The sequence below is a fragment of the Charadrius vociferus genome, unplaced genomic scaffold, assembly GCF_000708025.1.
Source record: "Charadrius vociferus isolate BGI_N301 unplaced genomic scaffold, ASM70802v2 scaffold314, whole genome shotgun sequence".
NCBI lineage: Eukaryota > Metazoa > Chordata > Aves > Charadriiformes > Charadriidae > Charadrius > Charadrius vociferus.
The window spans coordinates 175224-199777 of record NW_009648241.1 but is presented as its reverse complement, the minus strand read 5'-3'; the positions used below and the strand labels follow the sequence as shown (position 1 = coordinate 199777).

At 38.7% G+C, this 24554-nt stretch overlaps 1 protein-coding gene across 1 annotated transcript in view; it reads right to left on the bottom strand.

Annotated features, from left to right (window-relative positions):
- Positions 1 to 12153: 12153 nt before the first annotated feature.
- Positions 12154 to 24554, bottom strand: part of LOC104285682 (protein diaphanous homolog 3-like) — a 185149-nt gene continuing 172748 nt past the window's right edge. The window contains 1 exon segment of the mRNA XM_009884160.1: positions 12154 to 12413. Within this exon segment, the coding sequence (XP_009882462.1) occupies positions 12154 to 12413 (260 nt within the window).

Sequence of the window (24554 nt, the reverse complement as noted above, 5' to 3'; positions counted from 1 at the left end):
ACATCTTCAACCAGACCATCTTGTTCAGAGTCCCATCCAACCTGACCTTGAATGTTTCCGGGGATGGGGCATCTACCACCTCTCTGGACAACCTGTTCCAGTGTTTCTGGACTCCAGAGATGGATGCAGTACTCTAGGTAGGGTTTCCCTCCTTTCAGCACCCTCTGTTAAATGCAAATACACCCCTAAATTTAACCTAATCCTTTCCCAGCTGCTCAGAGATAAGAAAGCCAGTACTCCTGTGCCACCTCGAAAAGCCTACTTTATTTTTACCTGAAATGCAATTCTTGTTAGGGACAATTGGCACATGCAAGTTTTTCCACCTGCACTCTAGTTCCTTGTAGTCACTTTTGGTCTGCCATGGTCATTCCTGTCAGTATTATTAATACCATACGAATGAGCAGTACAGGGTAGCAGTTGGAGTTAACTTCCACTGGATGCCATGTCTGGTTGACAGATACGTTCCTCTGTTGCCCTTAGGAAAGAGGCAGCAATCACCACCACTGTTCTGCTTTTTTTTTTTTTTTTTTTTTTCTGGAAATGATGATGAATTGCCGAGCCTTTGGAGTGTGTGGCTCTTCCTAAACTGCCAGCGAGGTTGGCGCTATACCTTCAACATGAGAATTTGGGCCAGCACATGGTGTCAGTAGGAGTCAGGTTCAAAATAAACAAAAGGAGACGCAGTGGGGGAGTAAAAGGGCTGAGTTCCTTGCCAAAAGATGCTGTGTACAAGAGACATTTACATGACTGGACAAACAGCAGAAAGAGAGATCAGCTGGGTGCTAGACATGTTTACAGAACTGAATCGTTTCCATCATACATAACTCTTCCTGCAGCAGAGTACGTGGCCTGCTAGACACAGGTAAGTCCCTGCATTCCCCTCCAGGGATCAGGGATGGTTTGTGGTTGTTGCTATGTTCCCTTAACAGTATTCCAGCTGTCTCTGAAAAATCTCATGGTTTTTGTTTTTTGGGTTTTTTTTGTTAGCTGCCTGAGTAAAGGGTTTCTGCCTTCAGTAATACAAAGATCTTTGCTTTGTCTCATTGCTTTTTGTCTTGATGCCGTGTGTCTGCAGCAATCTTGGAGGATTTTGCATTTTACTTTTCCCATTATTAAAAAAAAAAAAAAAAAGCCCGCGTATCTACACTAGGCTATTTGATAGCAGCTGTGCCTTTCAGAGGTCCCCTGCAAAAAAGTGACACTCTTCAGCCTTTTGGAACATGACATTAGACAATCCCCCTTTGCTCTCCCTGAGACGGTGCAAATCTGCCACAGAGCCGGAGGCTTTCAGTGTGTCACTGCACCTATGATCTACGAAGCATCTTGGAATACTATGGCAGGGGATTATGCAGTTCTGCATGTCGATATAATTAGGTGAGATAAAGGTGAAACTGGGAGGTCAACATTCTGATATGTCCTTGTTTTTGCAAGCTTAAGTAATTTATCCTGTTATGTTCACAGGCTTTTCTGAGATAAAGTCTCTAAAAAACACAGATATCAAGTCTTTTGCGATGTAGTACTTAAGATGAATCTTTTTATTTTTATAAAGAACTTGCAGTTATATTATAGACCTGCAGAATGGAGTTCAAGGAGTTGTTCTTGTCGTCAAAAGCCTGAGGTGAAAATACAGCCTTGCATTGTACATTTTATATATATTATCTTTAAGAGAGATTTTCATAGCTGTAGAATATGAGATGGCAAACAGCTTTTACAGGTGACTGCATGCAGGTGCAAAGCCGAGACATTTGCAGAAGTTGCTTATTACAAATATAATCCAGGCTGTGAATAGCTGCACCAGGCAAAGGCTGATTCAAGCCATAGACACATCCAGGAGGAAGAGCAAAAGAGGAAACCTCCTTGCCATGTGATTGCTTCAAAGTTTATGCTGCTGTTTTCTTCCACCTGCAGTGCCTGCTGCTTTGCTGAGAGATTGGTTTTGAGTCAATTGTTGTTTTGCCATTGGCTTAACAAGTGAACTTTTGGTGGATGGGTCGGAGGTGGGTGTTTAATTTCAAGGGCTAAACTGAGCAGAAAATCTGTGAGACAACAAACACCATAGCGCTACGGTCTAGAGTAAAATGTACTCTCGATTGGATCATGGTTAGGGCTTCAGTCTTCCGGTTGTATATCCAGCAGATTGCCAACTGCAAGGCTCTCGGGAAGAGGGTTCAGGTATTTTTTTTTTTTTTTTTTAAGATTCTGGAAGGAAAAAAAGTTGTGCTAATACCATTCAAGCAGAGAATTTTCTGGCAAGAGGACTCCGTTCACCTCCTCCTTTCAAGAGCGGGAGAGGCAGCTGCCGTTTCAAATCTGGCAAGAAAGAACAAAGCACATGAAGTTCGTGACACGATGCTGAGCAGGGGCTCCGTCTTCCCTTTATTCTAGATTTAGGTAGCAAACTGGTTTCTCTAATCATTTGCAAATGTTCAGTTTCATCTGCCCACATCTGAGTTGGTCCCCTCAGGCTCTCTTTCTAGTCAAAGAAGGGAATAGGCATGGCTGCAGACTGGTTTCGCTCTTCCCGACGTCTGCAGTCGAAAGAGTTCAAATTGGCCTGTTCTGTACAGGAGGAAAGCCGGGATGAGTGATAAAGAAAAGCTGGGATGAATGATAATCTCTGTTGGGGATTTTTACATCAGCAACATCTGAAGTTAGGTGAGATGAAGCCTGCACAAGAGATTGTGTATTGTTCCGGGCAAAAAAGAGCTTCCTCTCACTTTTGTTATTAGCAAGAGGAATTTGTATAAAATGCATTTTTCTCTCCATTATATCTGGGTTGTGTGTGAGGACCCTAGATTTCAGTGGCAGTGCCCTCCTGCAGCCCTCAGTCTGATGTTGCTAACAATAAGCATCTTCTTTCATGCATGACATCTCCCAGGGAAGCATAGAGAGGTGTCATATCACAGACTTCTGGGCCTCATTTTTATATAATTAACTGGTCTGCCACCTGAAATGTTGTAATTAAGCTTTCAAGTGTAAAGCAGGAGCATATGCCACCATCAAACGAAATGTGAATGAGACAAGTCAGGCATTTCATGTTAATTTAACTTTACTGTGATTAACTTTCCTCCACTTGTTAGTGGTGACCGTACGCACAAACTACTGGTGGTGACTACTGCTTGCAAACAAACTTGACAGGTTTCTTGGTAAGGTTATGCACTGCGCCGTGCACTAACGACTTGACGTATGTTAAAGGTAGGAGGTAGTTCTGTCCAGCATGACTAATTTCAGTGAAACAGAGAAAATGTCACTCAGAGATTTCTTACTCCTAGTCAGTAACGTACATCTGAGTTAGCGCTGGATGAACAGAAGATATGTGCTATCATACTTTGTTTTTTAGAGCTGTGTCAGAGAGTGAATTTCAAGTTCACAAAGTATCTGACCATAATGGTACTCTACGAGGGGTCATAGCATGGGCTGAGGCACTGGCCCATGATCACCGATACTATATAATTGTTAAACTGTCCCCGACACAAGTTTGACCCATGCCAACGTGCCCATGCACAGTTTGTGGGGTGACACAACAGCCAACATAGAAACCACATGTTCCAGAAAGTGGCATTCAAAACTGCTTGCCCATTGCTTTGTCTCTCAGTTGGTTCAGCCACTAAATGGGATGTTGCCTTGTAGACCATGTGTCTTCTGTTGAGTGGACTTAACGGCTGTGGCTCATTTAAGGAAAATGAGAACTGTACACCAGACCCATCCTGACTCTTACTTGGCATCCTTTCTTTTCCTTCTTTGAGAAACCAGTGTGATGGCAAGACGTAACAGTTACGTGAAATATGTCTGTAGGATCATGTTTTCTGGTTAAAATTTCAGGCAGGAATTCCACTTGCCTGTTCAGCATCATATTTATTGGGCTGGCAACTAGAAAATAATAATTATACTTACAAACTGCACAGATTGGAGCTGGAAGCAATGAGACAATAAAGCCTCACAATACCAGCTGTATAGCTGCCTCCAGGCTAGAGCCGCACTTGGAGTCGTCCTATTTAGGAGCTGTCTCCAGCAGTCACTGAAGTCAACAGGAGCCTTTGATTTCTTCTCAGTGGGTGCTGGATCAGATTGCTGTAGTCTCCTTTTAAAGTCTGAGAACAAGGGGGCAAAAGGCAAGTTTAGTGAGCTACACTGTATGGATAAAATAATACCACTTTAAGAAGAACCATTGCCTTTGGAAGAACATTAAATCTGCAGGGGGATAAGAGTTCAGGGCATTGCAATTACTACATAATAGTAAAATTTCATCAGCAAGCAAGGACAAAGCTGATTTCTGGGGTAACCCTTGATGTGCAGCATGTGCGAGATTTGTGAAAAACAGGTCCAAGGTTGGAAAATGGGCATAATTTAGAAATAGAAACATAACAATTAACAGTGCAGTTTGCACGCGAGGTGCTTGAAGTTAAAAAGATATTATACACTCATCTAAGACTTTATAGTGATATGAAATACATCTGCTGTATACATGGGCAATTTTTAGTTTTATTTTGTACTGGTGACCTGTGCAACATGCCAATAATTTGGCAAAAAATTGCCCAAAAGTTGAGTTAGATGAATTGGTTCGTTAGAGCATTACCCATTCCTTTTTCAAGGCCAGTCACAGAGGGGTCAGGTTGTTCTGCCAGGAAAATGTCCTAAGAGGAATATTTTATCTTACCTTTGTCAGCACATTGGAGAGGATTTTACTCAAGTCACCTTTGTATATTTTATTCATTAGGGCATGATCCTGAAAGGCTGTAGTAACCCTCTGCTCAGAGTGATTGTGTGCAGTCTGAGGATGATGAGTACTTGCGAGGACGTGCAGGGGACCTCATAGGATTAGGTCCTTATTTTGGCCATCTGTGTTCATATATTGGACTTCTGTTCTGAGATGAAAAATGGGACAGGTTAATTCTTTGAGACAAGGTGCTGAAACTGTGCTAATCAAAGCATCCTAGTAAAAGGTGCAGGATGAACAGTGAATCTTCTTGGTTTTATCTAATTAAAAGAAGTTCTAACTTTAATATAGATTTGTGTATTTAGTATTGCAGATATTGGAGAGGGAAAGGGAAGCAATGATCCTGCACAGCCTTTCTCAGGAAGGGCTTAATTTGTTCTTGCCTGCTGATTTTGATGCTCTACCTAGGTGCTATTCAATTAAAACTGTTTTTCAGTTTGAGGAAAGATTTACTGTAGTGCAGTCCTTCTGAGAAAAATAAAAACTTCTCATCCCTTTTCGGGGATTTGGTTATCAAGGAATAGAAAATTGTATTCTGGAGCTGAAGTTAATGAGAACTCATTCTGTTCCTCGTGGACCAGAGTGCCCCATGTTCCCTGCAGAGGGGACAGGTAGAAACCTGGCTCTTCTCCCCTGTCATCCTGAGGCTTCAGCAGTTAATCTGTAAGTGTGGGTTTGCAGGTTGGAACCTATTACACCTCAAGTGAAAAAAAATCCTGTTTCTACTTCAGTTACTCTTCCCTCTGATTCTCATCGGTGGATTCAAGGGTGGATATGGAGATAGGACTCCAGTTACCTTACCCTGATGCTGCAGCACGAAATGGCGAGGTGCCACCAACTACGCAGCGGGATCATATTTTTTTTCTCTCTAAGCATTTTTAATGCAGTGCCCAGGCACCTCGGAGATAAATTCATCATAATCAATCCCACTTTTAAAGGGGTGGAAAGCCCTTATCCCATTTTTCATTTCACACTGCTTTTTGTGGTTCCTCTATCTCTGTGGTTGTCTTCCAGGAGCACCGTTGATGGGTTGTGCTCCAAGATTCATTACTGAAGAAGCTGTGTGCAAAATTGATGGGTCTTGCATTATACTACCAAGGTGACTTGTTTGACTGGACTGCTTTGCTTTCCTATCCATTAGCAGAAAGTACTCATCATTAGTAAAAAATCCGATCAACAGACTGCATAATTGCCATTTCTGTCTTGCTTAATGGAAAGAATCTCGTTGCACTGCATGTTTTCAAGTATGTGCAACAGCCTTCACATTAAAATGCCACAAATTAACCAGAGCTTTTACAAAAGCCTTTTTTTTTTTTTTACTAACAGTTATAGACTGCAACGTTTATATGGCTTGCTTTGGACTGAATATTTCAATTAGAGGTTGAACTATATATAACAAAGAAGTCTAAATAATTGAGAATTAAAACTCTGTCTGAATGTTTAGCTTGCATGCAGTCATCAGACTTGGAGAGTTGATGTAATAGCTGTCTTGAGGAGACATCAGGAGTATGCACATGTTCTGCGGCCATTTTGACAACTGAACATTTTAGAAGGTAGTCTTTTTTATTATTCTTAATGTGTAGCTGTAGAAGTGCAGTTTTTTTATTGTGATCCCATGATTTGTGATGACATTTCCTGGCCATGGCCCTTGTGGCTTTCTCCACAATAACTCTATAAGAACTGCTAAGGATTGCCAGTCCTGACCAGCTGCTGAATTTCTGTAGGTCAGCATAAACGGCTTAGTTGGACAGCAGTTGGTCTGAGGTTTTGAGGGGGGTACACACACACACACACAACCGACACACGTGCATGCATCAGCCCCCTGTGCACGTAACAAAATTCTACAAAAAAAGGTCAATCAACTCCACAGAAATGCTGCAGAGCATCACAGAGCATCACTGCACCAACACAAGCCTCCATTGCCTTCTTATTAAGACTAAAAGGACAGACTGCATTCGCACTACCTCCCCTGCACCGACCACCGCAGCTACCAAAAGCGGTATTGTCTGGCATGGCAGTAGAGGTATGACCATTACGTGGACTCCTCTCTCTCCTCGTGCTCTTCCTTTATCTATCCAAGTGAATGGAAGCAGGACTGACGTTTGGATTTAAGACAAAAATATTCTTAGCTTTTGTGGGGGCTCATATTTATCTCTGTCAGACTTTTCCTTCCCTTTATTCATTTGAGGGCTTTGAGAACAAACAGCCCAACAGCATTGCTATTCTGAGGATATTCTGATATATGTCTTCGAATAGACAAGACACCTGTGGCCATACCAACTCTGGATCGCCCACCATCATTTCCTTCATGACCTTTAAAGATGTCAGATGAGACCGGGTTTTTTTTTAACCCCAGTTGCTTCATTCTGCACTAGATGCAATTTCAGGTCCCAGAAGTGAAATCAGGCAGCACATTAATCAACTCTGCTTCCCAGACTCTGCACTTCTGTCCTTCCATACTTTATTTTTCTGGCTAATATAACACAGATTTAAAAATAGGGGTATATTACCCTCTCAAAATACATACAGCTCTGGTACCAGCAGTGGAATAAGCTCATTTAGATGAAAGGAACTATTTTCTTTTGGTGGAGTGAAATACCTTATCTGCCTCTCTTTGGATTATGTGCAAGTGTTATGCCTCCTACTATATACAGGGCTGATGTTGCACGCAAGTCATCTGCCCAGTGTATTTTTGGTATGTTGTTGGAAAATATTTCCCTTAATAATTCTACAGTGTATGCCATTGCATGGATCACAAAAGGAAAAAGCTGCATTATTGAAATACAAGTACAGAGGGTTTTAAAATGTACTCAGCTAATGTATGAAACTTAATGGCTATCTCTGTCTGTAACTGGGAGGGAGAGAAAAGTTGTATCATCTGGATCACCTCTTGTTTAGTCTTCACTGGTGTCAGAGTGACCAGAATACTTTACCAGCGCGGTTTCCCAGTGAGATGTATACCCCAATCCCAGTACTATACTTCAGGTAAAACAGCCGATAGTGCAGTGTAGAAAGTGTGTTTGGAAAGGAAGAAAATGTGCTCCCTTCACGTGGCAAAACGATTTAAAGCGAATGGATTCATCAGTGGCATAGTTAATTCAATAGCAGAAAGTAATTTTAGGATATCTTGCATATAGGAAAGTTGGCATGAAATTAGACTGAAAACTGATAAAATCTGCAACTCCTCTAATTCTTTTTCTTTCATAAACTGGACAAACAGTTCCTCAAACTTTTAAGTGAAGTTATTTTTCTGCTGCAGTTCAGTTGTGTAATACCCACACATCACATTAAAAAAATAGAAAATGGTACAGTAACGCTTTATTTTGTTCCAGAGAAAACAACATTGTCATGTAATTGCTTTTTTCTGAGCTCTTTCGCTTGACCCTGGCTGCTTATTATAATGTTTTAGGTGCCATAGCTTAGGGTTTATCGACCCCTGTTCGTTGCCCATTTGTTTTATAGTTACCGAGTATTGTAAGGCTTGGAAAGATTAGTGTAAAAATTATAATTTGGTCCTGTTCATTAGAAATGGATGTGGAAAAAGCGTTAGCAGTAAATGTCGTCTTTTTCAGCTTTTATTATAAAAGCCTAAAGGGCTGCAGTACCTCAAGCAGCTCGGTCTTAACTCGTTCGGTTCTGGAAACTGTGACTTCGCCTGGGCCAGGCTGAGGGTGCTCCTTTAACAGAGTGCCCGATTCAGAGCAGCATCACATCTCACGGCAGCCACCACCTCCTGGTGCTGTCATACTATTTTGTAATAAAGTTGCTACCATTATTTTTCCTCCTGGGTTTACACAGACCAGTAGATGACCTGCGGTCCATAAGCCAGGTGGTCAAGCTTGGTTGCATGCAGCTTGGAAGAGACTGACCGCAAACATTCATATCTTGAGAAGGTCAAAACATTGGAATATTACATATGAATTCAGAATATGAATAATACGGTGTTACATATAAAGTAAAAATGGATGTAGTAATCAAAATTCTTTTACTGAGTGAAATGAATGTGAAGAATCAAAATATGGGATAGACCTTTATAGTTTTAGTGGTAAGAAGCACCATGGGTGTTTGTGCCTTCTGCCTGCCGCTCGGGTAGGGACGCAGTGGAATGTAACTCGCGAGACTACTTCAAGTGCTTTTATCTGAACAGTCATGTTTGAAGAAATCACAGAATCACAGAATGGTCAGGGTTGGAAGGGACCTCTGGAGATCATCTAGTCCAACCCCCCTGCCAGAGCAGGGTCACCTACAGCACGTTGCACAGGACAGCGTCCAGGCGGGTTTTGAATGTCTCCAGAGTGGGAGACTCCACCACCTCTCTGGGCAGCCTGTTCCAGTGCTCCACTACCCTCAAAGTAAAGAAGTTCCTTCTCATGTTAAGATGGAACTTCCTATGTTCAAGTTTATGCCCATTACCCCTCGTCCTATCACTGGGCGCCACTGAAAAAAGACTGCTCCCATCCCCCTGGCATCCTCCCGTTAAGTATTTGTAAGTATTAATAAGATCCTCCCTCAATCTTCTTTTCTCTAGACTAAAGAGACCCAAGTCCCTAAGCCTTTCTCCATAGGAGAGATGTTTCTTTCTTTGAAAGAGAAATCAGGAAGCTCTTTTTACAAGGATTTAATTTTCAGGTGTGAATTACAGAAAGAGAGGGTTTTGCACAGTATGTGAAACCTTCTTCAGTATCTAGCACAAGTGCTCAATCCCTCAGTTCAAGGAAGAGCCTCAATACTAAAAAATGGCTTACTAGCCATTAACTAGCACACAGCATTAAAGGTCTAGCCCACGTATTTTTAGACTGAATGAACTTTAAATTTTAAATTGAATAAATGAATTAATTTTAAAATTTAATTAAAATTTAATTAAAGCAATTTACTCCATGTACTTTAGAAGCTGAGTTTTATCCTTTAATACAAACATAAAAGCATAGAAATAGAATACAGATATAATACTCTCAAATTTATTTTTACCTGAACTCATTAGGCAATACAAGCATTTTTTGCTATCAAAAATGTCCTGTGTATTTTTTTGCTTCTAAGGGAAGTTAAAGAAAGATGAAATGTAGAAAGAAAACTTCCTGGTGTACTTCAGCTAGACTGTGTACTTGAACTCTGAATACATCAAATTATGATGGTACAAAGAAATACTGAAGGGGAAAAAAATTACATACTGTATTTACATGGATTCTAAGAAGTTGTATAGCCTTTTTTATTCTCCTAGTTATACAAAAGAAACTGTGAATTAACTTGATGGCTGCTTGAAAGGATTAATTCAGAAACAATATCTTAGAAGGACTAAAAGCCATGGAATACATTTCTAAAAGCTTCGCAAACTGTAAGAAAAGGTAGCTTCAGATCTATAATTTTAAATGTAAATATTTATTTTAAATTCAGAAGATGCTAGGCTGCTAGTTGCATTTTGTTTCATTTAATTGAAAATTTCAGTAGATAGATAGTTTTGTAACTTTTCTTTGCTTGATAAACTGCACAGTAGTGTCCTGAACTGCCAGGTTTTGGTTGTGGACTATTACCCACTAATTCAAATGAACAAGTTTACTGTGTCGAGGAAAATGAATCTGTACTTCCACCTTCACTTGGCAGGTCATCCTGCAATTATTACGGAGACGGTTCTCTACTTTTAGCCCTTTTATTTTAGCATGTCCCCAGCAACTGAAGACACACAGTGAATGGTTCATTTTTTTTTCCCGTCAACATACACCTTCTTTGTGTTTGAAACACCACTGTAGTTAGTCAAGCGTATTGTACTTTGCAGATCCTAATTTTTACAGTACCCTGTAAACAGGGGTAGTACGTCTTAACAGTGGAGGTGCAGAAGACCTTAGTGGAACGTCTAGTAGTAGTTGTATTTCTAGTCATCCACTAAAGATGCATTAAGCCCCAATTCTGTGGTTACCCTATGCAATTTCAAGTTACCAGAGGTGGCCCTGTATGACAGCTTTGCACGTTGTTTGCAAGGAGAGCTGAAGAAATGACTGTCTGATAGGATTTCTCTGTATCTTTCCCTCACTTCTTCTGTTTATACCTCTTCTTTTTTTCAGCTAAGGCGGGAAATGTAATTAGTGTATAATGACAGTTACAGCAGCCCTAGAAACATGAGATTGATTCCCATGACGGCTGAAAACCCCTCCATGCAGTATGTATAAACAGGCCCAGTTTCCGAGTTCTAATTAACTTTATTAATGTTTAGTGCAGGAAGTACGAAGGCAACTTAAACAAGGATATAAAAAGCACTGGAGCATTGAAACACTGGTTTCATGTAACTGACTCTTATTGAAGGACATATTTTTCAGCATTTTGTAAAGAAAAATAGAGTAATTTAGAAGAAAGATATTAGATACCTAATACACTCTTATAATAAGGAAGCTTTAAATAACGGAGCAAAGATACTAACAGTAGCTTCCTACTTGGTAACATAGGTAGCAATTCTTTATGATGTGCAATTAATAAATACGATAGCAAACATGTAACAATGTACAATGACAGTGAGATAACAGAGATGCAATTATGTGCAAGATTCCTATTGTGCCAGCAAATAAGACTTTACGGGCTACTGGAAAATGAGTTTGTGAAAAACCAATTGTAAAAATCTTTTCCATTACATGTTCCTTTTATAGAAACATATTAACTCACATGTGAAAAGATAAAAAATTACACTGGTAAATAGCTGTGAAGACATTTTCCCCCACTATGGACACAATTGCAAAACCTTGCAATCACAGAAATTGTATATATTATTTTGACATAATAATCATAACTAAGTTTAACAGCAGCGATATATTAATCACACATAAAGTATATTATTTGCATAGATTTTTTTGTTTACTGTCCATGGATTTCCATTTTGTAAATCCATATATAATTCAGCAAGCTTTGGTGCTCTTTGATGAACTCAAACTGGAACATGGCTGATTTATATGACACGTATTTCCTATTACTATAATTGCAAAGGATGCTATGATAATACTCTTCAGGTGCTAAAACCTCTTAAGTAAAGCAACTGCAGTAGAAAATATAAGAATACCCATTCTGTTATTTACCGACCCTTATTCCCAGGCATGATGATTTAACAATATTGAAAAGATATTCCTATTTTGAGAAGCTTTCAAAGCATGTAGTCAGCAGTTTTGTCCACTAAAAGGACTGCGTCTTGGAATAATTCAGTATCTGTTTCTTCTGATATTTTTGGTATGCTCAGTAGGTAAAAACATGTAACAAAAATCATCTTTCAGTTACGCAAAACTATAGTATCATTTTGTACAGTCTTGCAAACAAACAGTTTTGAAATAGAATATTCAACCATAGAGAAGTTGGGAACTCAGAAGTATATAATGTCAATAATAGAAAATTAGTGTATCTTTAAAGATGTAGGCTACTAGAGCTTGTTTTTAAGCTTTGATTTAATCCTTTATATGATTATTCTATAGTGCTCGCAGTCTCGCCAGGAGAGCTTCTACTTCTGGAATGGCTTCTCCTTTAGAAGGGGACCCAATACGATCTATTTTCTTTTCTTTGTTGCCTTCTCCATGACAGGTTTCCTTTCTCCCAACACCCTTGTTCCACGCCGTAGAAGAACTTGTTTCCACATCATAAGTAACCTCTTTGGTGACTGGGCTTTTTGTCAAGTTTAAACTGATACTGTGGTGTGAACACGACTTCTCTAGTTGTCCTTTCTGGTTCTCTGCAGAAGATAAAACAAATAAACCTTGTTTCACTATTAAAATACTCAGTTTTAATACCTTGTAATATAAAAAGACCTCTTGATCAGACAAAATTTTACACACAGGTGATGTACTGGAAGGAGTAATGATTGGCAAGGAAGCAAGACAAAAAATACTATCACTTCAAAAGCAGTGGGCTTGGTCCCTTGGAAGCGATACAGAGTTTACATGACTTCATTAGATTAGCATCCATATTTCCTACAAAATCACAGATAGAGCCTGACAGGATCCTCCTTTCTTGCTGGAGTCAAAGAGAAAACAGAGCACTCAGCAATTCTCAGCGTCTTCCAAAGTTTTATCTGGTTAATTAAATTTTCTACTTATTTTTTTAATTGTTCAAATTTTAAAATGGATTTTAAAAATCTATTTCAATTTAATTATCCATTGTAATAATTTCTCTTTCTTTTGTGATCTTTTAGGCAGCTAAGTAATTTTCAGAATTTGCATAACTTGTTACTTTTTGCTGAACATCACTGGCATTGACTGTCACAAGAAGTTCTGTTCCACGCAGTTAATATCCAGGAGCTTTGCTGGATTGACATGTATTAATAGACAGTTTTCTTTTTTTTTGTTCCTCCCCCCCCAAATTAAGTGACTGTTCTCAAAACTGGCATGTGAGTGGTCCCTCTCATACATCTCAAACTTTCTGAAAACAGGCGTACTCAATATTCATGTAACCTTGAGCAAGGCTTGAAAATGGCTTCAACAAACTTGACATGACATTTAAAGTTTTTTGGTTATTCGCTGAAAGATGTTCCATCATCCCAATAGTAATGACTTTGGAGCACAGGCAGTCACTCATGACAGTGTGTTTTATGTGAGTGCTGAAAATTCCTACCGAAAACAGCTTGTACATTAAAAGGCAGCTGCTGAAGATATTTACTGCACTGTCATTCCCTGACCACGGGCTCTCGGTGATGGATGAGGATTTTACACACTTTCTTGGACAATCTCAGCAAATTTTCTAAGTACTATCACCTTTTGGCAAGTGGAGGAAAATACATACCTTCTTTCTATCATCAGGTAAATCAGATAAACAATTCTTAATTAAAATTTGATAATAGCTGAATTTTGCACTTAGCTGAAAAAATGTAATTTCTGTTTTATACTGTGGAAAATAATTTGACCCTGAAGATGCAGCCGTACACATTTCAATTTTCCTCAATCACAGGATGCCAAAGATTGGGTATGAACACCCATTTATAATTACATAATTTTATAATTACATATATATTTTACTTTACATAACTTTATAATTACATATAATAAACCCACCATACTTAATTAAAATATCCCTGGTATGTACAGTCTTAAATATTCCTTTCTATTTCAATGTTTATATTTATTGATTCTGAACACATATTTTCAGGCTGATAAAAGCATGCTACCTATATCAATATACAAAATAATAGCTGCACTGTAGTCTTTTTTTTTTTTTTAAGGTTCAGTTTAGGGGCAGTGGGAAAAATACTTGGTGTTTTGAAAACCAATACTTTTTTTTTAAGTAGAAAAAAACATATTAACATATAGTCCGAGATTAAGTATAGGTGTTGGACTTTAAAAAAAGGCAAAAATAAATTAGCCACTGAAAGTAAGCTTCTCAAATGTACCAACACCCAGATTTCAACTACTTTGTAGTTCAGTGGACTCTTCACTTAAGCATAAGGAATTAATGAGGTATGATGAACTAGACTGAATAACAGAGGTGGTGAACACTTATGAACTGAGGCCTAAAAGTAAAATCCGCCAATATTTTCCCCAGTTTCTCATAGCGTGTGAGGGGCAGAATAAGGAGACTTAGACTGAGATTTAGAACAGCAAACAGCCTTAGCAGGGAACTCAAACAGCAGCAATCGTGTTGATTTTTGTGACTTTCTAGGCATAGACTAGTAAGTGGAGCATTTGCCTTGAAGGACCAGAGTCTTTCCCTTCAGTCTAAGGGGTCCTGCAACAACGGGAAATGGAATTAGGAAAGTGCCTTAATCCCTGGGCAGTTTTTGTGAGTAGTCCTTGTTTCATCTGTTTTAATTCCTGTGCCCCAAAGATGCCACGATTCACTGGAAAAATCACAAAGTGTCATGATGTTCTTAATACATACTGCTTTACTCTAGTGATTAGTGGCACTTCATGAGTAACAAGAACACTTTTGTCTCAGCCGTACTACAAAAAATACTGAGCAGCTAATGTCAATTAAAAATAAAAAAAGATTTGAACACATATATTTTATCTAAATCCAGTTTTATCATCTCAAAGTTGTTGTTCCAGCTGCTTCCTAAATCAGGTGGCATCTTTACTGTGTATGTTCTTTCAACCAAGGAGGAACATCTCCAGATAGCATTGCTATGCCCAAGTGGATGTCCAGTATTAGCAGACATGTAGGTAGACAGTTCCCTGCTCAGTAAACTGGCTGTTGTGAATCCCCTTCAGAAACACTGGACTTTGCTAGGCCTGGCTCAGAAAGCATATGTACTACTCACAGTCCTATATTTTACTTTATTAAATATGCACTTAAAGAATTAACTGCTCTAACACTTGAGATACATGCTGCTGGTGGCATTCTTCTTATCAGAGTGAAAGATCACTTCCATTTAAGTCAAAGTTTAAAATTAGTTAGGTACTAGGAAGGTCAAAAAGGAGAAAGTCTCACTAATTCCTCAGAAATATTAATGTCTACCCTGCCATTTTATTATTTTTTTTTTTTATATATAAAGCAGGAATTGATTTGTGTTAACCTCAAACTCTTAAACACCTTGCACTGCTTCACACGCTCATTTAAAGCTTGCATGTGTTGGTGATTTGGTACCCGGTCCATTCCATGGTCATGTCTTTAGACTGTTATCGCACCTCTCGTATCCTGTGCTATAGTGGTAAAACTAAAGTGCATTGTCAACCTACAACTGTTGAGGTAGGTGGTTTAACAAAGCCAATGCATCTTGCGTAGAAATTAAAAACTGCAACACTCAAAGCTGCTGCGGGTTAGCATGTAACTTTTGTCAGGCCAGTAGAAGAGCGAGACTTATTTAATTTAGTGTGATAAAGGCTAGAAAGGATATAGTTATTTACTTTCCAGAAAAGCTCCAAGTCAAGATTAACAGACAAAGCCAGTACAAGAATAAACAGCCATTAATATATTTCTATTAGAAATTAAAACCTTTTGAATAATGAAGTTTTGGAATGCACATATATAGAATTGAGAGCAAAAAACCATAACCAGTTATAAGCAGGAATCTGATCTGCTTCTGAAGACAATATTTGATACGGTTGCCTGCAACAGCAAGGAGATGGCTTAGGGACATTGGCCACTGTTTTAATCCTGCGTTTCTAGAACAAGGGACCCACAGAAAATCCACAAACCATACAGATATGAATGGCCTTTTCTAAACTACTTTGAACCATTACATCATCCAGATACATAAATTTGGTTCGTGCTTCTGGCAGTAAAGTATATTTGAAACAAATTGCAGAATAAAATAAATATATTTACACACACACCTTGGATCAAATACACTTTTAAAGAATTTAATACAATAAAGTCATAGAAGGTTAAAAGAAAACTACTAAAGAATTTAATACAATAAAGTCATAGAAGGTTAAAAGAAAACTACTAATGGAAAGTCACTTCTACATGAAGTCTTGTTAACAAGAAAGCTTACATTTCTGGAGGTGCACTATTTGTCCACCTGCTGTAGTAAGGTGTACCTTCCGGCAGTAGCATAACAAAAAGAAATTAGACATTAAGAATCACTGGATAAAGACAGAACTTATTAACTTGTTGTATATATTGGAAGTAGTTGACACAAGTTTCCAATGTTTGGTTACTTTTAGTTATCAAAAGCTTTCATTCACCTATATCATAACAATCAATATGAAGATAAAGAAAAGCAAAAATTTTGAATTCACATTTAAGTTTTCTAAATGCGGGGTTGGGAAGACATCTACTTTGCTTTGACTTTATTGTTACTGAACGGTTCCAGGCATGGGTTAGGCAGAGATTGCATTGTACACTACTAAAGTCTCAGTGTCCAGATTCCATGAGATTTAAATCTTTTCTTTTCCTTCTTCAATATCTAACTCTTGTGGGTCCTTCAGACCTATTAAAATTCAGTTTTTGCAGATATGAATTTCCTGAACATTGCTGTTAATCAAAAACATTTCAAAATCATATTCACATAACCTAGAGCCAAATAGCTACTATCAACTAGATACAAGTCTTTTAAAATTACTTTGATTAACAGCAATGCTCAGGAAATTCAGTTGACAGAAAATTGTGCTTAATAGCTTTCCATAGTTTAAACGGTGTCCTAGCATAGAATAACTTATAATGATATGCTTATAATCTATTAAAGGCTACATTCTTTTATATTCAGAAAAAGGAAATTGTGCACTAGCATGTGAACAAAAAAAAATCAGTAGTATGAGACCTGCCTGCTGTGAACCTGGGGAAACAAAATATAATCAGTTGGAGATTTTTAAATCCTGCATAATATTGTTATATATTACCTTTAACAGAGAATAAAAATGATTGCAGGAGACTCACTAATGTAGAGATACGGATTTTTTTAAAAAATGAGTATTTTTTTTATAAAAGAGACTTTGAAAAGCTTTATTTCATTGCACAGTTTCTTAATAAAAGTCCTGATACTAAGGATATATTTAGTTTTATGTAAATACTTGTACACTGATTGAAAAATAAAGTTGCAAAGACAATAAGGAGAACTGCATTACATGGCATTATATGCTTGTATTACAGTCATACATCTCAATGTGGGGCATGACAAAATCGTAACATAAGAAAGAACAATTGCAGTTACAACCTCATTATATCTTCTACCAAGTTAACAGGGAAAAATGCTCAAAAACCCAGTGGAATATTTCCGATTTCTCTGGCTTGTGCTCCGTGTGCTACATCATATTCCTGAAGCTGTGTCTATGTTAAGATTTTTCTTAAGCCCACACATCCTCACCAATCTTACCACCGATGCAAATTATTTCTACATTATGAGTATGACCTGCCTGTGCTAGAAGATATTACGAGGGCATGCCCCCATGCCAAATGGTTTTGGCTTGCTAAAAATTAGCAGCCCTATCCATAATCCTCATCACTGGCTCCCCGGTGCAATGCCATAGTTTGCCTCTGGTTCCCTGCCCCCAGTGCATTGAACTGAGTTAGGGAAAAGCTACAACACCATGTTGGTGATGCGCTCACGTAGGTTCCCAGCACAAGAGCAGGGAAAAGAGCTCATAGAATCATAGAATGGTTTGGGTTGGAAAGGACCTTAAATATCATCAAATTCCAACCCCCCAGCCATGGGCAGAGACACCTCCCACCAGACCAGGTTGGTCAAAGCCCCGTCCAACTTGGCCTTGAACACCTCCAGGGATGGGACCTCCAAAACTTCCCTGGCCAACCTGTTCCAGTGCCTCACCACCCCCATAGTGAAAAATTTCTTCCTAATATCTATTCTACATCTCCTTTCTTCCAGTTTGAAGCCATTACCCGTTGTGCTATCGCTACATGCCCTTGTAAAAAGTTCCTCCCCAGCTTTCCTGTAGGTGTCCTTCAGATATTGGAAAGCTGCTATAATGTCTCCCTGGAGTCTTCTCTTCTCCAGCCTGAACAACCCCAACTCTCTCAGCCTGAACTGTGCTTTTGACAGTAGTGCAATGTGCTGATTCTGGATGCAGCTCTACAGCATTCCCACAAGCTGGAATGCTTGCAGCAGTCCATCCTCCACCTGGAAGTCCTGTCCATCTTCCACTAATTACATTGACCGCACCATCAAGCATGTCCCAACACAACCTTACCAAGTGTGTTTAGACTACGGTCACATACCATGGGCCTTGTGAGGATATCAGTGTATACCGTGCTATGCTCCATCTAAATAAACAGAAGCCCTTGAGAAGTTAGTCTGAAGATGTTCCTAAAGGGTTCTCTTGCCAATACCAAAGAATAAAGCTTGGCTGAAGATACAAGGAAAAGAGTGAAACAGTTTCTAAGCATGAACTATTTTTTCTGATGTAAACTGGGCAATACTGGCTTATGTTTCAGCTGGTTGAGATTTACTTAGATAGAGACTTATTTTGAAAGGCTGAATACAACCACTGCTGGCAGACATTTTGAGGACCTCTGTTTTTAAGTTCAGGATAAGGTGGAGGTGCTGAATTCCTATTTATCTGCATCTAGCTTCAGCTCTAAAGTGGATAGCTGTATTGGGTGTAGGTGGCAAAGATTTGGTAGCTGGGGGGTCGCAGAGGTGGCCTCGATGAGGAGAGGGCAGGGGTTGCCCCATGCTGGACACAGTTCCAGATGGCTCCAAAGGACACACCACCAGGCACAGCTGAGCCCATCACCCCCTTGTGCCATTCATTCACTCACTGACAGGACTGAGTGTCACCTGTGGTGATATCAAGGGGGCAGGAGAGGGGTCTGGAAGGGTCTAGAATGAAGCTGAGCCTGAGAAAGTAGGAGTGTGTTTTCTCTAAGTGTTTTGATGCTTTTTTGTTTTGTTTTTCTTTCCCAATACCCAAATCAGTAGTTACATATATATATATATGCATCGGCAATCAATTCATTTTCCCCAAGTTGAGACTGTTTTGCCCTTGACAGTAACTGGTAAGTAATCTCCCTGTCTTTATCATGACCCATGAGCTTTCCTGCTCCTGTTCTTCCAACTTCCCTCCCCACCCCACCAAAGGGAGGACTGAATGAGCAGCTGGGTGGGAGTTTGTCTGCCACCTGAGGTCAACCCACCACAATATGTCCAGAGGAGGGCCATGAAGATGATCCAAGGGCTGGAGCACCTCTTCTACGAGAACAGGTTGAAAGAGTTGGGATTGTTCAGCCTGGAAAAGAGAAGACTCCGGGGAGACCTTATAGCGGCCTTCCAGTATCTCAAAGGGGCCTACAAGAAGGCTGGGGACAGACTTTTTACAAGGGCATGTAGCTATAGGATGAGGGGTAATGGCTTCAAACTGGAAGAGGGTAGATTTAGAATAGATATTAGGAAAAAAAAATCCACCATGGGGGTGGTGAGGCACTGGAACAGGTTGGCCAGGGAAGCTGTGGATGGCCCATCCCTGGAAGTGTTCAAGGCCAGGTTGGATGGGGCTTTGAGCAACTTGGTCTAATGGAAGGTGTCCCTGTGATGGCAGCGGGGTTTGGAACTAGATTATCTTCAAGGTCCATTCCAACCTAAACCATTCTATGATCCTATAATTAATTCTCGTTTTTCTCTCAAGTTGGAAATGAGGGTCTTTTTTCCTGCACTGACACCCCCATTCCTGTTAGAGCTTAAGATACTGGACAGTTCCTTAATATCATTTATACAGCCCAAAGTTGGCCCTCTGAAAGCCATTCCCAGATCTTGGCATTGGTGTTAGCACATCACAACACATAATTATCTTTCTTAAAAGCCTGCCTTACCACCCAGAAGCAGAATTTAGACATAATATGAAAGACTGCTATAGCTAGAAGGTCCATGTCGATTACATAACACCCCTTATAAAAGATGGGATATCTCCTTGCTGGATAGTATAATGGAAAATACTTAAAATACTTTTTATTGCCACTTTTTATTAGTTTCATATTTTTCAACAATTTCTGTGACTGACAAGGGTAGGATTGGAGAATGTCCCTGAAATACTAAGGGAGTGCTGTATGTTGTTACGACTTATTTCAGTTATATCCTGCAGCCCCAGCCCTAACACCTAAAGGAGCAGTAGCTGTACTTGAATGACTTTTGCTTGATAAGTAATTTCTTACACCCTATTATTTAATGCTAAATGCTCACAACTTGACTAATCTAGAGCAGACAATAATTAATGAGGCATGGAAAAGTGTTACTGATTTTTTGGAACACATAAAAATATTTTTATGTACATTTCATTTAATAGTTGCTGCTGTTCTTGAGTGTTGTGTTAAACAGGTGTGAAACACAAGGAACAAACACTAATCAGTAAGCTCAATTTAGATGAGACAGTTTTCAGAAACAGTGGATATAGGATTATTTTTAAAAGGCAGGAAAAGAGCATGTCAGCACTAAGTAAGGCTAGCATAGAGGAGTTATAGAAAATAAATTTCAAAGAAAATAAATTATAAACTGTGAGCAAACTAATTTTTGACGAGAGGGACTATGCTGGAACAGCTCCCTTTTACTTGGCCCTAAAGCAAAGCCTTTAAAAATTCTTTTAATCCCTTACCTACCTACATCTTCTTAAAGACTACCTTAAGCTCCTGTTGGTCACTCCATTCAATCTTTTTACTATGTCTTCCAAATGTACTTTTCATTTGCATTGAGTTGGGACCAATTTCTCTATTTAAACTAATATATTCTCACCTCTAATGTGGCAATGATTTTGTTACAAGAAACACAAGTTTAAGTTACTGGATTTAAATGAAAGTCTTGAGTGCCTGTCACAATGAAAAGAGAACAAAAGTGTGGATCAGACTACTGACAGAATTCACTCAAGGTTTTCATGTAAGTGAGAGAAGAATCCTCTGAAGGTATCTGACGGCTAATTCAGACTTGGGAGTTTGGCATCCTCCCTATTTCACTCTGAATTACAGTGGATCTTCTGTGTCTTCTCACCTGTCTTCCCCCAAATGAAGGCACATCTGGAGGTTCCTAGGAAACTGCAAAATGAAATCTTCTGAAGTAGAAACCTTTGTGGTCATTACTGATTTTTAGAGCACATGGTTTGAATCATTCTTAAGAAAACCTAAATGTGTAAGTCTCTTCATTTCAAAATGGATAAATAATTTGGCATAACTTTAGTATTAATAAATAATAAATTAACCTTCTCGATTATGTTAGGATGAAGGGGGCAAAAAGATAAATCTTGATCTACATAGATACCCAGTGGCAGTGGGTTTTCAGGCAGTGGCCAGAAATGTTATGCAGCCTAGGTGTTTATGGGATTTCTCCCAAGGCACAAATAGGATAAACATCATTTTTTTCTCTTCTTTAAGTCAGAAAATGATCAGAAAATCATAATGACGAAACTGGAAGTTAACGTATTTAGACTATTTTAAATTCCTGAAATGTGGTTTACTACTCGTTTTTTACTTTGTTCACAAGTATATTGTAGCTTGCCATTTCAAATCCTCTTTAGAGTTAACAGAGTCAAAAATGACGACTATATCAGTTAGTGATCAGTGACAAGATACATAGAGGTTCACAGTCTAAAGCTATCCTCTGTTCAGCTGATGATAATTTATGTAGATCCCACATACTAAATTGCCACTGATGCCTTTGAGCGGTAGACACATTTAGTCTCCAAACCTGTCTGCATAGCATCTACCTATAGACGAATACTGCTTTCAAGGTACACTTTGATAAAGAATTTCAGGAATATGCATAAAGATTGCTGCCATCAAAGGAAAGCCACTGGCAGCTGCAATGGGTAAAGATAAGTGATGTGTCGATGAAAATAACCAAAATGGAAAAGAAACACAGAATTTGTGGCAAAAAACACAGTAGGAATCCTTCTACCTCTGGAAAAGAAAAAACCCAACAAATCCAAACAACAAAGCAAGTCTTACAGACTGACCTGGTATTTATGAGATTCCACTCACTGTGGTTCTAAATAATGTTGTTTCTGTCGAGTATTTACTATTGAGCAGAAACATTTAAAAAAACCCTATAACTATGTCTAGCAATTGCCTTAAGAGTTTAACACTAAATTATTTCTTATCTACTATTCTTGATATTAAACATTTGCAAGCTGATTCCCTAACTATTCTAATAACTGCTACAAAACCATACAATTTTTGTTTCCCATTTTTAGCCCAAACTTTTATTCCCAGGTGTGTATTTGCAATCACAGTATTGGTAGGTTGCATTGCCTGAAGGTAGAGCACAAATATTTTGTAAGGTCAGATCAAACCGATGGGAAAAATTCTCTTTCACTTATCACCTGTTGCAATGCTCTCTTAAGGAATCAATCTGTTTCTAAGGGAAAGGGGGAATCTACAGAGTCCAGCAAATGTTTTTGGGAGCAGCATAAAGATGAAAGGCTAGAGCTGAAAGTAAATTAGGTGGTATTAGTTTTAACAGTTGAGAAGAAACATAATTTTCTCACATTCCTGTACCAGATATGGGAGCAGTGTCCTGGGGCAGTTCTTGCCCACACAGATCACAGTCACTGTCACAGCGGGCTGTCGTTCACTATTATCCAAAAGATTGCAAGAACAGCATACAGCTCTCAGGCTCCTCTCATTTTAAAATGTTTTTAAAACAAGTCTCTGGAGGGAAGTAGGGCAACAGAGAGCGCTGCATGCTGTTGTTGCTATGACAGGTGAGAATGCAGTGATTTACTAACCTGGAAAAGTATTTATGAGAACTCGAAATCTTAAATAGATCGAAAAAAGATTTACACAACATTGATGTAAGCTTGAAGGTATCTGTCCTTCTTTATAGCATGGGTGCTTCTCAACAGGACAGAAGCAGACCTGATTGTGAAGTTTAACCTGTATAAACTAACATCCAAGATTGCCCTTATGAATACACTGGAGATGGGATGAAGCCAAATCATCATAGTTCATGTAACTTTATTTGTTCAAGCATTATTATTATTCTGGTCCTTTCTTTCCTCTGACAAAGCTCTGCAGAAAACAGTCCAAAGAATGCTATTAAGCAGACCAAAACTGTGTAGCAGGAAATAGTACACTTTCAAGATCCTCACGCAAAACTAAGTACTGGGAAATAAAGGCAGAGGAAAAGTGATTCATCTTCCCCTTGCTCTGCAAGATTGCATATATATTCCTTTGACAATTCTTCTCTCTCTCTTTATATGAAGGTCTAATTAATGCTATGTGCTTTCACTTAATTATTTCCTCTCTTTGGGATAGACTGTAATTGGGCCTTGCTCATGTGTGGAAAGAGATGGGATACAAAAAAAAAATATGTTTCTAGTCTGCATATGATCCTGCCATACGTGTATTTGACACCAACAACTGTACTCTGCAAGTGTGACAAAGTGCTTTGAAAAGAGACCGGGATCTCAACAGTCTAAGAGAGGAATTCTTTCTTAAAGACGGCTTTTACTGACTCTTCCAAATACCCCTGAATTATCATATGAGAGAGACACATTGTCATGGATAATTAATCCAGTCATTGTGAATTCAAAATGCTGTGTTTAACGTTATTAATGGTATGCATTTTTCATGTGATGAACATATTTACTGCCCTATATTCTAACAATTAGACACTTAGCAGCCACTTTGGTATGTAAAAAACATCAGAAGCCAACTGTAGCATTTCCAGTTTCCTCTTTTCCTAATTATTTGCACACAATTAGTGATAACCAGCTAACAGAAATTAACCTTGTTATGTAAGAGAGGAATTTTTTAATTTCAAGAAATCTAAGACACAACACATCTTTGCGCTTACAGAAGAATCCTCTCTCTCACTTACAGAGGAACTTAGAAAATTTTAAATAGAGTATGAAGAGAGACTGAAAACCTGAACCCTTTACAGTCACTGAGAACTCAAGGCAGAAGGCAGTAAGACCTCCCAAGCCACTGAAACAAAGGATTCTTACACATAGACTTGGTTTTCCTTTGTCTGTTCTGACTTACGAAGCAGCCTTGCAAACGTGTTTAGCTCAAAAGGTGACATTAAAAGAAAAAAAATGGTTAGAAATCATCATGGTATATTAATTACGCACAAGAAGCCAAACCGGATTTAATCAGAAAAAGCAGACTCCAAACAGGAAAAATCTTCTCTTTTTTTTTTTTGATAGAGACGGTTAAGAAAACATTTATGGTAATGCCAGAGCATCTGCTGATTACAGTCAAAGCTGCAGGATGCCAACATTAAATCACTGAACCATCGTGACAGCTTCTGGGTACTTGAGATTCATTCTAATAATAATTTGCTGTGAAATTTATCCAAATCTGAAAATTAGCCAGAAAATGTTTATAAAGAATATAGGTAAGAGTAAATAAAGCAGATACAAAATTGATTTGCTTCTGAAAAAACATACTTAAAATAGATGTTTGGCACTCAGATGTTTCAGAGCTGCATGTAAATTGGTAAATCTCTAAAAAAGACTAAGCACTTTAAGAACAGAATATAATTTTATCTTCCATTTCCTATTGA